General features: G+C 33.5%; 2 protein-coding genes across 4 annotated transcripts in view; one reads left to right on the plus strand and one right to left on the minus strand.

Annotated features, from left to right (window-relative positions):
- The window catches only part of LOC128234172 (protein Aster-B-like), a 43,147-nt gene extending 42,185 nt beyond the window's left edge, over positions 1 to 962 (minus strand). The window contains exon 1 of one of the 2 annotated variants that reach the window (XM_052948212.1): positions 500 to 962. In XM_052948212.1, coding sequence (XP_052804172.1) covers positions 500 to 672 — 173 coding nt within the window. In that variant the 5' untranslated portion in view covers positions 673 to 962. The remainder of the gene's footprint in view (positions 1 to 499) is intronic. The other variant, XM_052948215.1, reaches the window with a different exon arrangement.
- Positions 963 to 2,574: 1,612 nt separating this feature from the next.
- Positions 2,575 to 17,278, plus strand: part of LOC128234805 (leishmanolysin-like peptidase) — a 32,438-nt gene continuing 17,734 nt past the window's right edge. Inside the window, exons 1-3 of one of the 2 annotated variants that reach the window (XM_052949325.1) lie at positions 2,575 to 2,595; positions 13,081 to 14,531; positions 17,086 to 17,226. In XM_052949325.1, coding sequence (XP_052805285.1) covers positions 14,424 to 14,531; positions 17,086 to 17,226 — 249 coding nt within the window. In that variant the 5' untranslated portion in view covers positions 2,575 to 2,595; positions 13,081 to 14,423. Of the gene's footprint in view, positions 2,596 to 12,004; positions 14,532 to 17,085; positions 17,227 to 17,278 lie in introns of those variants that run through there. The other variant, XM_052949326.1, reaches the window with a different exon arrangement.

Below are 17,278 nucleotides of genomic sequence, written 5' to 3' on the forward strand. Positions count from 1 at the left end.
TGTTCCGAATGCATACATGTGCTGTCATTTTGTGTTGAGTGTTTAATATTGTTTTTAGTAGTATTAAAATAATTATTTCTCATTTATTTAACAATAATTCAACAAACACGTATACCAAAGATCACTCAAACCGAATGTATCATATTGGTAACATACAACTGACATGGCAATCTTCAGGACTTAATTTTTCACGCCATGTATAATTAGTGAATGCTGTCATTTTCTGGAAATTGTTAATCCGAAATATCGCTATTTCGAAATATTTTTTGGGGTCCCTACGATTTTGGATTAACAGAGTTCAAAAGAGTTCAACTGTATATGGGTTTCTTAGTTCATGTCAGAATTTAAGGCTTTTTCCAAGAAAGCTGACACCTGCAATAAGACGACATGTGTATATATTATTATATATTTAGCGTATATATATAACATTGCAGTAAGGAAACTCAACATCTTTTTTCAGATAAAAAGCAAAGAAAATAATAAGAGACAAAATATTTACTCTTTAGTCAATGGAGAGGTTGACCATTTAAAGAAGCTATTAATAGCACCGGTAACTGTGTTGACAGCTTTGAGTCCATTGGAATGTTCGGCCTTGGTTTCCAAATCACTAGCTGTACGATTGTGCCTTAGTCTTATACTTGATGAACGTTTTGGTTCCTGATCAGCACTCATAATGGATGCCTAGGTTATAATGGCAATCCTCCTTAACTAGTCATTATATATTATAAAATGTCATCCATACGATGAGTGTCACATTTACGAAGTATAAAATAACACAAAATATACTAATTCCACAATATCGGATGACAGTTGAAGACAGTGCTCATTTTCGAATTAAATACGTTTTAGAAGCATTTCTATTATAGATGTAATTGTTAATAATAAATCCATGTAATTAGTGGGAATTTAAGTGCATGAAATAAAAGCAGGATATTAGAGGCGGTAAATGGGTGCGAGGGGAGTATGCGAATCTGCGCCTAAACTGATTATTCTGCGTTCGATTTGTTAGTCTTTTACAACCGAAAAAGGCTACAGACCACTATTACACTAAAGCGAAAGATTTCGCAATGTCCAATTTTTATTAAATGATCTTAGAGCAATAACATTTTTAAAATCGATTTGATAATTTTAACGATTTTTCTCATTTTCTAGGAATAAGATAAACTACCCTTTTATGGAAAGTTAATGGTCTTTAAAAGCTCTTTCAATTGTAATATATGATTGTGTACGCAAAGGCGCAGAACAAACAATTCGCAATTCGAGCAATATTTGGGGAGGGTGTGAGCTATTGAAATAACATAAGTACATACTATGTCAATAAAATTAATATATCTTCGCTGATGTAAATCTAGGACCTACTCCCAGTGCTAATTAATCGACTGTAAAACTATCATATGGATCCAATGTATATAATATGAGCTAGTCTGTTGGTAATCATGGCAGTACTTAATACAAAAAATGTATGTGAAAAACTACAGAAACAAGCTCATAGCCAAAAGTTTAAACATAACAGGCCCGCATGTACAAATATAAAAATGTGAATATCCCAAATACCTCGATCAATGCTGTTAGAACGCCCTTAAACTCAAATGGACGTTTTTAATCATTTTAAGTCAAAGCTAGGTTACTAGTAGAACACCATGTATATGTTGATATGTAGCTGACAATACTCGTTCTGAATTATCAACTAGTAATATTTACAAATAGTAACAGCTAGAAGTTACTTTTCATTAAAAACATACTAAATTAGATAAAAACGATTAAAATCCAACCACAACTTCAAAAAACAACTCGTGTCCTTACGTAAGGTCATCCAACAAGACAAAGCATTTTACATCTATAACGAACAAGTCTTAATAATTTGAACGTATTTCTATGATATACTGTATGGCTTAAGCCAATTTAATCCAAAAGTCTCTTTGTTTGTTTGGCATCAATAAGTTGAAAGAAATATATTTTTCCCCATATAAATTTACGAATGCGCCCATTTTCACAGCAGTATCATATCTTACTCTTCAAATACACTCACATTTTGGACGTTTACAAATGTTCTCGAAAAGATGCGCGTTGCCTGGTTTCTACATAAAGGAGATGACTGAGGACATTTTTTTCGATTGAGTCCGTAACGTGCTCGGTTGGCCTCCTTTAACAGTAAACCAGTCAATGACATTTCTTTATTTGAAACTTTTTCAAGAAAAGCAAGTCTACTTTTGCCAATTTGTTTTCTTTGCCTAATATATCGACCATGCTGTATTCCTGTGAGATGTGGTATATACCTTGGATAAATCTTTTCACAAATCACAATTCAGGTGACAGAATAGTGAGGTGTGTTAAAACTAGTCTTTGCAATGGCCCCTATACCAAAACATTCAAATAAATGGAATCACTTCTCCAAATTGACTTCTACAAGTGAAACCACCGGGTTTGCTCACAACAGGTGTATTTCTTTTTCATGTGCTTTAATAGATTTGCCATTTAGTTCACTCTTGATAAAATTGTAATGGCTTGTGGTCGTCGTCAGTAGCTTATTTATATCGTTTGTCTGTTATAATAGTGTGATGTAACCCACATAATTTCAATCGAGGAAACCATAAGGTAACTGTCAATTAATATTATTAAACTGAATTTAGTTATGTATTTATGAATAGTGAAAACAGTAATTGATTTTAAAAAAGGAAATTATTTCACAAACTCTTTATGTTAATATTTACTCCAAACTTATTACTTCAATACTTGTTGCTATTTTCTTAAAAGTTTACCTACTTTCGGATATTTCGTTTTGGACACATTAGTGATGTCCATTTCATCATTGATTGGTTTTATTAAATGAGTTGTTTAAAAACTCTTCCATGTGCATGCTAATATTAAGGCAACTGCGGGACATTTTCTGCTGTACATTCAAAAGTAAGCATAGAATTCTTGGTCATACTAAAATTCAATGAACGACACTCAGGTCTGTGATTTTGTTCCGACTTTATTTAAAATCATGTCATTATTCATTGATTATTCATAAAATTAAGGGCTGACAATTATCTTAAATATCCAAAAATTATGTTGTTTTTAAAGGAGACTAACTCCTCTGTATGTACTTGATAACCACACACTGCAGAGAGCGTCAACCTGGAATACATTCAATGACGTCACACCAGGCAGTGCACGTCTATACATGAGGAAATTGTCTATTTATTGATAAAGCAAAGTTTTGTATTTAGTTTTGTTTTTAATTGGACAAAAAATTGATTAATATATATATGATATTACCACAGTGGCAGTGTTTTTATCTGGTGACCCAGCGGGCTCCCTAGCAAATTGGCTGTGGTAATCCTGTCACTGGGTTACCATTTGTGTCCACCCTGCATTAGGCATAATAAATAACCTTTGATAATTGTGGATTAATTAATGTAACTCTTAATGAAATGTGTATTAAAAAACCTGCAATAAAGGCTGTACATCATCCACTTGTATATACTCAGCCTGATTTTAAGAAAAAAGTAGGTTTTTATTTTTTATTTGAGAACAAGAAAAAAATGAAAGGCAAACAATGTCCAAAATATTTGCATTATATAGTCAGCAAAATTTGAGCTGTATTGTAAATAAACAGGAATTGTCAGCCCTTTTATAACTGTATGATTTAAATTTAACAGTTTGATAATTGACAATCATCATTTAATGATCAGCAGCAAAGCAGTTTGTTATGGGACTTACTGAACCAGTTTCAACAGTTCTTTAATGGATAGCTGAATGCACTTTGTTTAATTATGTGTCTCTCATGAGTTTGGAAAGATTACAAGCGTCTGACTATTAAAAGAATTTATTTATCATACCCCAACAAATTAAAGCAGCTGGTTGCATTGCTTGTCATTCTTATTGGGGGTATTTTGGGGATATGTCAATGACAAACTAGGTTCCTGAATTACAATTATTACATATTTTACTGACTTGGCCATTTTTTACTAAAATTATAAAAGAGGAACAAATTTCAGACCATTTTTTTTTAACCATTTTCTGTTACTGAAATCAGTCCAAAGTTGTCAAAATCAGTCCAAACCTGCAAATTGTTGAATTTTCGAAGCCGTAAGTATAAAATATGAAAATAAAATTTCATAAACATAAACTTTAATAACAATAAACTCAAGTTTTCTACATAAAGAATTGAGGTTTGGGAAAGGAAACTTCTTAAAATCCAAAACACGTTCAATTTTCTCAGTAGGAGTTAAATCAGGTTTAACTTCGTTTATCAATAAAGTGAAAATCAATACATGCTCTTTAAGCTCATGTAGAATTATTTGTTTTAGCGACAAGTTTCTTTGGATTTTGGCGCCTTTAAAAGCATTCTTATTTCAATGAATGCCTGATTGTGTTATATGTTATAAACCTATATTATCAACATTGTAATGATATTACTCACAATTGTACAGACAGAACATGAATTATGGTAATTGTAACTAAATTTCAGCATATTTGAACTTTAATATTCATGTATTAGCTCGACTATTCTTATTTATTTATTATTTTTTTAATAAAAAAACTTCTATACCTTTCATTCAATGCACTTCATAAAATGCTAAATTATTGACGACCATCTTACAACAAGAAACATAACTCCATTTTAACCCTAAATACAAATTATGGCCCTTGATTTTATTTTAATTTCTTTTGAAAGGCACTTTTTATATTTTTAACCACATTTTCATAAAGGGAAAACAAGTTATTTGAATGACTTGCGTCCTTGTTCGGGCGGGCTGGTGGGAGGGCAGCATCAAAGTCACCTTATATTGTATGGAATGATTTTAGCTAGGTTTGAAATAAAGAGACCAAACATGGTATATATGAAGAGTTTATGGAGACCTTTTATGGGAATGCGTTTGAGGCCCCTACAATCAAGGTCAAGGTTACTTTTAATAGAAAAAGGGTTGGTTAATTGAATAATTTAAGTAAGGGTCTACATATTGTGACCAACTTGGTATATAGAAAGAGTTTATAGAGACCTTTCCTGTGATTGTGTTTTTGGGCCCCGAGAATTATGGTATAGGTCAAGGACACTGTTGCTAAAAAAGAAATATGGTTAGTACTGAATAACTCAAGTAAGGGTTGACATAGTGTGACCAAACTTTGAATTTTAGACAAGTTTATGCAGAGCTTTCATGGATTGCCTTTTTGCCCATAGGGTCAAGGTCACTGTTACTAAAAATAGATTACTGTTTCAGTTATGGTTTACATACTGTGACCAAACTTGATAAGGCCAAAAAAAAAATACCTGTGTTTCCGGTGACCCGACCGACCCTATTTTTTCCTCACCGACCATAATCTTTTTTTCGACATAAAAGTAAAAAAAAAAAAATCCTGATTATGTATTACAGAGACGGGAAAACAAAATGGCGGAGGGCGGCGAACCCTGTCCGATATCTTAAAATTGGCAAACGCACGTGGTTGATCACCGGAGACATATTTTGCTGTCTTTTTAATGAAAATATTTTGAATTATAGTTCGCGGTGTTATTTATCCATACCCATGTCCAAAATAAAACTTACTTTTTTTACAATTAGGCTTTGCGTATATCATGCAGGCTTCTTACGATTAGGCTTTGCGAATTCATGCAGGCTAACTGCCAGGTTCCAATACACATTTCATTAATTGTTCTATTATTTATCCGCAATTATCAATGGTTATTTATTTCGCCTTACTTAAGTCCCATTAACTGAAATCCAAACAAAAACCTGCGAAAGTTAACAACACATTTATTGGAATGTGTCGGCTGCAGATCAAACGGTACAATTTGTGACGTCAGAAGAAAATACCATACGATCGAAAAAAACAATAATCAATAATCGTCGTCTGGGAATCTTAAAACAATGACCGAAATGTTATAATTCACTATAAATATGAATGAAACTTTGATTGTACGAAAATAAGATAAGTAAAATAAATCCATATCCGCGTTTACTTGTTCTATTTTTAACCACTTATCTCCACTTGAAGGCCTAGTTTAAGGAGCTCACAGTTGACAAGAAAATCGGCGATTTTCCTCAAGCAAATTAACAAATTAGTTGATAATTGACTGTTTGGGTAGAACATTATCACAGATTTGTAGAAATTGAAGTGCTGTATTTGTTTTCTAAAAATCGACTTATAAACGAGTATTGTATACAAAAAACACCAGATTTCATGGGCAAAATTGGCGGGAAAATACGGTAGTCGACCTACCGACCCTATTTTTAGCTCGACTATTCAAAGAATAAAGAGAGCTATCCTACTCACCCTGGCGTCAGCGGTAGCGTCGGCGTTGGCATCACACCTTGGTTAAGGTTTTGCATGTAAGCACCTTTAAGTCATTATCTCAGTAAATACATCAGTTATTGCATTGAAACTTTGGATATGTATTCCCAACTATCTTGCATACTAAATTAATGAAGTTAGATAACAATTTTTTTAATATAATGCAAATAATAGGCCTTTATTATTCGACTTAGAAATTCTGGTTAAGGTTTTGCGTGTAAGCACACATAGGTTAATATAGCAACTACTTGAGGTATTGCATTGATACTTTATACAATGGTACTCAACCATCCAACCTACTAAATTAACCAAGTTAGATAACTCTTCTTTGCATTTAATGCAAATAATTGCCCTTTATTATTCGACTCAGAAATTCTGGTTAAGGTTTTGCATGTAAGCACACATAGGTTAATATCTCAGCAACTACTTGAGGTATTGCATTGAGACTTGATACAATGGTACTCAACCATCCAACCTAATAAATTAACCAAGTTAGATAACTCTACTTTGCATTTAATGCAAATAATTGCCCTTTATTATTCGACTTAAAAATTCTGGTTAAGGTTTTGCGTGTAAGCACACATAGGTTGATATCTCAGCAACTACTTGAGGTATTGCATTGAGACTTTATACAATGGTAGTCAACCATCCAATCTACGTAATTAACCAAGTTAGATTACTCTAGTTTGCATTTAATGCAAATAATTGCCCTTTATTATTCGACTTAGAAATTCTGGTTAAGGTTTTGCATGTTACCACATTTAAGTCAATATCTCAGCAAATATATCATGTATTGCATTGAAACATTAGATATGTATTCCCAGATAACACTTTTTTGAATATAATGCAAATTATGGGCCTTTATTATTTGACTTAGAAATTCTGGTTAAGGTTTTTCATGTAAGCACCTTTAAGTCATTATCTCAGTAAATACATCAGTTATTGCATTGAAACTTTGGATATGTATTCCCAACTATCTTGCATACTAAATTAATGAAGTTAGATAACAATTTTTTTAATATAATGCAAATAATAGGCCTTTATTATTCAACTTAGAAATTCTGGTTAAGGTTTTGCGTGTAAGCACACATAGGTTAATATAGCAACTACTTGAGGTATTGCATTGATACTTTATACAATGGTACTCAACCATCCAACCTACTAAATTAACCAAGTTAGATAACTCTTCTTTGCATTTAATGCAAATAATTGCCCTTTATTATTCGACTCAGAAATTCTGGTTAAGGTTTTGCATGTAAGCACACATAGGTTAATATCTCAGCAACTACTTGAGGTATTGCATTGAGACTTGATACAATGGTACTCAACCATCCAACCTAATAAATTAACCAAGTTAGATAACTCTACTTTGCATTTAATGCAAATAATTGCCCTTTATTATTCGACTTAAAAATTCTGGTTAAGGTTTTGCGTGTAAGCACACATAGGTTGATATCTCAGCAACTACTTGAGGTATTGCATTGAGACTTTATACAATGGTAGTCAACCATCCAATCTACTTAATTAACCAAGTTAGATAACTCTAGTTTGCATTTAATGCAAATAATTGCCCTTTATTATTCGACTTAGAAATTCTGGTTAAGGTTTTGCATGTAACCACATTTAAGTCAATATCTCAGCAAATATATCATGTATTGCATTGAAACATTAGATATGTATTCCCAGATAACACTTTTTTGAATATAATGCAAATTATGGGCCTTTATTATTTGACTTAGAAATTCTGGTTAAGGTTTTTCATGTAAGCACACATAGGTTAATATCTCAGCAATTACTTGATGGATTGCATTGAGACTTTATACAATGGTACTCAACCATCTACTTTATAAAATAATGGCCCCTTTTTCATTCAACATAGAAATTCTGGTTAAGGTTTTGCATGTAACCACTTTTAAGTCAATACCACAGCGAATACATCATGTATTGCATTGAAACTTCACACACAGGCTCCCATCTATTTAACCTTCTTATTTAATCAAGTAAGATAACTCTTATCTTTTATTATATATAATTTTTGCCCCTTTATTATGCGACTTAGAAATTCTGGTTAAGGTCTTGCATGTAAGCACACATAGGATAATATCTCAGCAACTATTTGATGTATTGCATTGAGACTTTATACAATGGTATTCAACCACCCAACTTAATATAATAATTACCAAGTTAGATAACTGTATTTTGCAAATAATGGCCCTTTATTATTAGACTTAGAAATTCTTGTTAATAGTTTGAATGGAACCACATTTATGTTTATATCTCAGCACACCATGTATTGTATTGAAATCTAATCTAACAGTGATCCGTGCATGTTTCGCCAAAACTTTTCAATACTTACATTGAAAAGCGGCGGAATAGTCGAGCGCGCTGTCTCTGTGACAGCTCTTGTTTTTCGCCATTTCACCGGAAACACAGGTATTTTTTTTTTGGCCTTAGTAGGAAGAGTTTATGGAAGATTTTCATGGGATTGTGTTGGGGGCCCTTAGGATCAAGGTCACTGTTACAAAAAATAGAAGAAAGCAGTTAAAACTGAATCTCTTCTGCCTGTCATTAAAAACCTGGTTTTGTCACATCGCGATTCTTGTTCACTTTTTAATTTGATTGTTTTATTGCTTTTGACAGGCACATATTACATCGTTATTGTATTTACTTCTAAGTCAAAGCGGCATAGTCAAGTGCGCTGTCTTACGACAGCTCTTGTTGATCATTATTGCCAGGTTTTTTATTTATTTATATTGTTCCAGTTATTTTACAAAAAACATTTTTCCTCTTTAAAATGACTATATCAGTTTAAACAAGATTTCATTATTTTACTATATACATTTTCATTGTTTTAAACTGTTAATCATCTCAAACATTTAGCATAAAACACAGTTTCTCACCAAATAGTGATTCTGGTTTTTCTCAGTCCCATTTTCCCATCCTGCATATTTGACAAAGAAGATTGGGGTCCATCTAAGTTTGTAACACAGCTTTCCTCTCTGTCAACGTATTGTCTGAGACTTGTTAAGTGGTTTACATCCTCACAGCTTCCCCTGCTGTGAGGTCTGAGCTTTGATGATGGGTTTACGTCCTCGTTGATCCTGTGCTCCTGTTTCTGTATTTTATGTAAATCATCCATTCTTTTTTCTTACCTTGTTTCATTTAAAACTCCCTTTTGTTTTTAACTTTTTTATTAAATTTTCAAATATTTTGTGATTTTTTTGGTTCAAACAATTAAACTTTGACAATAATTTATGTACAAATTATCATTACTAGTACACAGATAATAACATACATATAACAATTAAATTTTTCTGATATTTTGCTAGAAAACTTTTCTGAATTTCTCGCAGCTCACAGTTTTTCAAGGCAAGGATGATGCATATTATCAGTTGAATCTGAGGGATATTGATTTATAAGTCTTGTATATTTTTGCATCTTCATTTTTTGATAACAAGGGAATTGTTTTGTATTGAGTTAGGCTCTTCCCTGTAAGAAGCTATTAGCAGGTTACTTTGCAGTGACTCTACATGTATAGTCTTTGACTGGGTTCATAGACTGGTATATAGTAACCAATCCCAAAGAAGTAGTACTAAATATCACCCCTCCACAAACAAATCTCAAAAATATGTTGAAATTTATCTCCTAGTGAATGCTGTTCCCTAATAGAAACGGCAGGGGTCTTTTTCTGGGTCTATTTTCCAACTCTGCAACATAAACAAAGCATCCCATTAGCGTATAAAACTATGAATTAGAACAAACTGGTCGTTGATTGGTCATTTGCTGGCTTTAGACTCGAGGTGATGTGACAAATCCTGATTGTGTAATTCAATATTTAAATGTTTTACACTTTATAATACCTGACCTGTCAGGTTTTAATAAGTTGCTGAATGGGGAACAATGGTTCTTATTTAGCAAGCAGAAACAGCTGCACGGTGCCTTTAATTTGTCATTTACAGAATCTAGCTGTTAGGCTTTTATATCATTTTATATGCTTGCTCCTTAATAAGCATGTTTCTAGTGTTTCCTTCATGATTTTTTTCTTGTGTTTAAGTGAGATAATCGTGTAGTCTAAATTTGTCGCCATGTATTTCAGTACTTTAAAAAGTATTGCAATTCTAACGAAATGTTTATTTTAACTTGTGTATAACAGATAGAAACTCAGACCACCAAATATTGCAATACTAGAGGGCATTTAGTGTTGTGAAGGCCTTGACACCATAACTATTGTATCATGTATAACAAAACTTTAAAAAAAAATCATAGAATTAAATCACAGAACTAATCCTTATGTTCCGTTTACATGTAAGTTACATGTTTTTAAATAAAAGTTCAGAGGCCTATGGTATTGTCAAAGCCCAGATGTTGTAATCATCCATGCTTATAAATCTTTGTGCTGGCAATGACTGGGAAACCAATTTAAATAATGATATGTAACTTGGTACACATGTTAATTTGAAAATTTGAGTCTTTGTACACATGGGCCTGGTTCTACATAAAAATCCACATTGGATTGTTACTACATGTATTACTGTTTAATTGGATTATGAGAGTATTTCAGAAGGGAAATGAGGTTGTGGTGAAGCTAGCTCCAGTTCACTAAGACACTTTCCTAGAAATATGTGTGGGAAGTCTAATCACTCTGGCTTATATACTTGTGGAGTTATCTCCCTGGATTAACTGAGACAAACAGAGGAGCATTGATACCTGCCTGCAGTGCTCTTGTTCCTTTTTTATTGATTATTGTGGAAAAAAATATACAGTAGGATTAATTCCATGAGTACAGTATACAAATACAAGGGTAAATACATTCATATGGTTGGCGATGAGTATTATGTACTAGTAAGATACAGTGAAAGGAGAGTAACTTGCAATACAATAAATAATTTGTTCAGGCAAAACTCAATGTTTAAGTTTTAGGAAAGCACCTATATACATATGCTCATATATTACTAATTGTAAAACAGTAAGTTTCTTGTAGCAAATGTTTTATGACAAAATGTTGTTAATTTTTTTCAAAACAACACAACTTTCTGATTGCAAAAAATCTTTGAACTTAATAAACATTAGTGTTGATACAGTAATATCTATTTATTATAGTGTTTGTCTTAGTTCTATGAAACATTCACATTCAAAAATAAAGTGAAGTTTATCTTCTAAAGAGTTACAAAATAAACAGACTCTTTCATTAACTGGAATAGGTGTAGGTTTGTTCCATCGACCTGTTTCTATACAAAGTCTATGTGACGTAACACATAATTTAGTTAATGAGATTCTATACTTTTCAATGTTAACAACATCTAAATATATGGTTGACATTTAAATTCAGCAAACAGTCTATACGTTCATGCTCTATTTGAACTTTGTATACCTGCATTCCATTCTTGCTTATATTGGTCACTTATTCTTTGTTTAACATGATATAAAAAAAATCACCTTTCCTACGGTCTGGAATAACCAAGCAGCGTTAAGTTCTAATTGTTGTAATATATTTCTAACATGCTTTGCCCAAGATGACTTATTTGGATTTATATCTAAGTCATTTTAAATAACCTCATATTATGTACAAGTTTAGCATACTTTATATCTGATGTACATAATTATAATCTTAGTTCAATATCTAATGACATTGTACATAGTTCTATTTTTAAATGGCATCTTGCCCAATTCACCATAAACAAAAACATTTTGTTTTATTAAACACAGTTATAGTTGTTGTTTTTTTATGCCCCCTTTTGAAAAAAGTGGGGTATATTGTTTTGCACATGTCGGTCGGTCTGTCTGTCTGTCTGTCTGTCGGTCGGTCGGAATACCAAATGGTTTCCGATCAATAACTTGAGAACGCTTTGACCGAGGGACCTCATACTTGGTATGTGTATTGGTCATCACCAGCAGATGAACCCTATTGATTTTGAGGTCAGTGGGTCAAAGGTCAAGGTCAGTGTGACCTTAACATGAAAAACGGTTTCCGATCAATAACTTGAGAACGCTTTGACCGAGGGACCTCATACTTGGTATGTGTATTGGTCATCACCAGCAGATGAACCCTATTGATTTTGAGGTCAGTGGGTCAAAGGTCAAGGTCAGTGTGACCTTTACATGAAAAACGGTTTCCGATCAATAACTTGAGAACGCTTTGACCCAGGGACCTCATACTAGGTAGGTGTATTGGTCATGACCAGCAGATGAACCCTATTGATTTTGAGGTCAGTGGGTCAAAGGTCAAGGTCAGTGTGACCTTAACATGAAAAACGGTTTCCGATCAATAACTTGAGAACGCTTTGACCCAGGGACCTCATACTAGGTAGGCTTATTGGTCATGACCAGCAGATGAACCCTATTGATTTTGAGGTCAGTGGGTCAAAGGTCAAGGTCAGTGTGACTGTAAGCTGAAAAAAGGTTTTCTGATTGTCCATATTTTATTTTCTTATATAGTAGACAGTAGAAATTTATATGTCACTAAATGCATGAGTTGAAGTATCAGTTTTCAGTTAACATCTAGTTTAATTATGCCCCCCTTCGAAGCAGAGGGGTTATATAATTGCTTTGCACATGTCGGTCGGTCTGTTGGAAGACCAAAGCTTGTCCGAGTGATAACTCAACAATTCCCGGACCTATGGTCATCAAACTTGACATGAAGATTAGGTATGACCAGTAGATGACCTGCCTCATATGCATCCAATGACAAATCAGCTGTCATTTCAGTCCATGCATATTTCATTCAATTGTCCAAATATTTCTGGCAACTTGGCGCTCAGGGGGCATAATGTTTGACAAACATCTCTTGTTTATTTCATTTTTCAGAGGGAAGCGTGAGAGTCCTGGGGAGGACATCCTGGCCTGGAGACATTTTGGCAGCTAGACCACTTGACACAAATTTGATCATACAAGTCGTGCTGGGGGAGAGGGGACCTTCTTGGCTTACCATGGATTGAATGTGCCTTTTCTTTGGCTCCTACAAGGATGCCAAGAGTTTTTAACTTTATATTGATCACACCCCACCTGTGGTGGACATTTGACATTGGAAAACAAACCACATAACGAAAACATTAATGAGCTTACTATCCTATAAGGGATTGATATACTGGCATGAAACTGCTAACCTGGATTCAGAGCATAATTAGAGCACAGTTAGAGCATAATCATGCTTCTTTGTATTATTGACATTTGATTTGGAAGTTAGAAGTCTTGGATGTCATACAGTGGCAGTTTTCCTTTTTCAGCTACAAAATGAACAAGTAAATGTTAAGCATTTTTCATATGGTCTTTAAATAGTTTTAATACTGGATTAAATGATATTTTCCTGCTAAGATCATTATGTGAGGAAATCAGAAAGAATTAAACTTAAGGATCATGACTGATTATCCTCATAAATGGGAAATGTGCGTGAAAGAATATGAGACTTTTCCATTGGCACTTGAGACAGGCTTGATATATATACAAAAAAGTGTGAGTTCTCTTTGATGTTTTCTAAGAGAGCCTTGTTTTATGTTAGTGATAAAACTTAAGATAATCGAGATATTTTTACAAAAGTGGACACACCTAGTCTGGATGTGGTTTAAAGTGGTTGTTGTTTTGTGGTTTTTTTAATAGAAAAGCCAGTCACTTGAGAACAATGTAACTACCTGTAATTGTGAAATATTTCGGGAGAACAGTAATCTCTTATTCCTGCTTGTTGTTTACATCTGATAAGATTGTTAATTGCTTGTTGATTTTTCATGATATAGACAATGGTAAAACATTTCCATGAAAATACCATAGGTACTGGTTTATTAAATCAGTTCTGTATTTGAAGGATTTTCCAGAAGAGGAGGAAATTGGATTCATTAAACCTAAAAGAAATGTATTTATAAACAATGTGTTGCAAGAAAGTTCAGTCACACATTACAAAAGTGCATATTTATCTGAACTCTGAAGGAAACAATATTGGAATGAAATTGGAATCTAGTGAAAAAGTGATTACCTGTAGGCAAGTGGCAGACTGAATGAGACACCTGCTAGAATCATTGCCACATTGGAACATGTTTACTCTTACAACTTGTTAGTGATTATACAACAGTACAATATTACATTCTGATACTGTTATATATGATGTTTATCTGGTGATATTGTTAAGGATAACAGTGGTTAAATAGAATCTCTAAAAAATGATATTACTGGCGTGGTCAGTTTTGGGGATACTTGGGACTGGTTGCTATGGAAACACCCCTGTTGAAGATGGTGGACGAAGTTACACTCTACCAGATGATCAGAAGGTGAAAGGTTTTATAATGAATTTTTAAATTGTCTACTTTTTCCAAAAAAAAGGACATTGAAGGTAATGTTCTAGCCTTGGTGTTGTCAGCATCATCATGAAAATTAAACATATTACCTTGGCCATAACATACAAAACAAATTCAAGATATCCAAATGAAACTTGGTACACATATTACTTGAGACAATATTCACACACATATCAAGGTCCATAACTCTGACTTTAATAATTGTTGTGTTATGACTATTGTTTTACAGGAGAAAACACAACAGACATTCTCAGGGGTGCTTTGTTTTTGCCCTTATACAGAGTTTGTTTCTTTTTTCTTTTATATGTTCTTTTTGACAGTTGAGGTATTTAAAGTTTTATGAGATACAAACGACTTTGATGTGACATATCCACCAAGAAGAGTATCTTAGTGTTCAACAGTATAAACTGTTCTGCCTTCGTTAACATGCCCAGAGCTACACTTCAGCCATTCTGTATGATGTCTGATTATAAGCATTAGCTTTTAGATCTTTTGAAAATGTGTACTGTTTTCAATATCAGTGTGTGTATACCACGTGATAAATAATGTCATATATGCCATTTCAGAAGGCAGTATTTTGCTTAAGATGAAGACTTAAATCAAAGATAACTTTTCTTTTACAACACCATTTTAAATGAAACAAAGGGCAGTCTATGGCGCTTAAAAAGCCCCGCCTTCGATTTATTACCAGAGTTTGATAAGGTAACTCTGGTAAAAGACAGAAGGCGGTGCTACATAAGCAGCATAGACTGCGCTTTTTAGCTCGACTATTCGAAGAATAAGGAGAGCTATACTACTCACCCAAGTGTCGGCGTCACCCCTTGGTTAAGGTTTTGCGTGCAAGCACACATAGGTTAATATCTCAGCAACTGCTTAAGGTATTGCATTGAGACTTGATACAATGGTACTCAACCATCCAACCTACTCAATTAACCAAGTTAGATATCTCTAGTTTGCATTTAATGCAAATAATAGGCCTTTATTTTTTTACTAAGAAATTCTGGTTAAGGTTTTGCGTGCAAGCACACATAGGTTAATATCTCAGCAACTACTTAAGGTATTGCATTGAGACTCGATACAATGGTACTCAACCATCCAACCTACTCAATTAACCAAGTTAGATAACCCTAGTTTGCATTTAATGCAAATAATAGGCCTTTATTATTTGATTTAGAAATTCTGGTTAAGGTTTTGCGTGCAAGCACACATAGGTCAATATCACAGCAACTGCTTGAGGTATTGCATTGAGACTTGATACAATGGTACTCCACCATCCAAGCTACTTAATTTACCAAGTTAGATAACTCTAGTTTGTTTTTAATGCAAATAATTGCCCTTTATTATTCGACTCAGAAATTCTGGTTAAGGTTTTGCATGTAACCACTTTTAAGTCAATGCTTCAGCAAATACATCATGTATTGCATTGAAACTTTACACACAGGCTCCCAACCATTTAACCTCCTTATTAAATCAAGTAAGATAACTTTATCTTTCATATTTTATAATTTTTGCCCCTTTATTATGCAACTTAGAAATTCTGGTAAAGGTCTTGCATGTTAGCACACATAGGATAATATCTCAGCAACTACTTGATGTATTGCATTGAGACTTTATACAATGGTATTCAACCACCCAACCTAATTGAATAATCAAGTTAGATAACTGTGTTTTGCAAATAATGGCCCTTTATTTTTACACTTAAAAATTCTGGTTAAAATTTTGCATGTAACCACATTTATGTTAATATCTCCGCACATCATGTATTGCATTGAAATCTAATCTAACAGTGATCCATGCATGTTTCACCAAAACTTTTCAATCCTTACACTGAAAAGCGGCGTAATAGTCGAGCGCGCTGTCTCTGTGACAGTTCTTGTTTCATTTAAAATGGTGAAGAAATAAAAAAAGTTATCTCTGTTTAAAGTCTTGATTGATTGCAAAATATTGCCTTTAGACGAAGCATTTATGACGCAATTTATCACGTGGTGTACACACACTGAAAATGGTTAAAATCACTTATCATGTGAAAATATCAACCCCACTAATGAAGGTGAATTTTCACTGTTAAAGTTAAGAACTAAAAAAAGAAGGTTTTAAGTTTAAACAGTGCATGTATATAAAGATACATTCAATATATGTATTTCAAATTCGTTTTACTTTCTAAGGCACATTTTAGGGTACAGGTGGATATAGCAGGGGCCCATCCCCAGTTTGCTGGCAAATGAAGTTTATTTTAACACTTATATGATAAAATGATACCTTAACAATTAAAACATCGATACATATTTATATACATGTATACAGAGTAAAATATGCTGACTTTATAAGATGAATAAAAGTAATCTTAAATGATGGGTTAAAAATGCATCGACAATTTAAACACCTCAGTGAAATCAAGGTGTTCAGAGGGTTTGACAGTTGTGGCCAATTTATGAATTCCTGAATCCAACACCGAATGACACTGATGAAATATTTGCCTGACGATTTACTTAACCAATGCTCTAATCCCATCATCCTGTCTTATCAGGTAGTGTACGATGTTCGGCTGGGAGGAACACCACCAGGTCAGCATGACATACAGAAGCGAAGCCCAAGCCCGCTGAGGATCCATCTGCACTATGACACTAGTGTTCACCAGCTGCCCAGTGACAAACAGGCTCTTGTCAAGGTGATAATAGATATTATAAGCCCATCTGCTTTTCTTCGAAAACATGGTAACG

The sequence above is a fragment of the Mya arenaria genome, chromosome 5, assembly GCF_026914265.1.
Source record: "Mya arenaria isolate MELC-2E11 chromosome 5, ASM2691426v1".
NCBI classification, from domain to species: Eukaryota; Metazoa; Mollusca; class Bivalvia; order Myida; family Myidae; genus Mya; species Mya arenaria.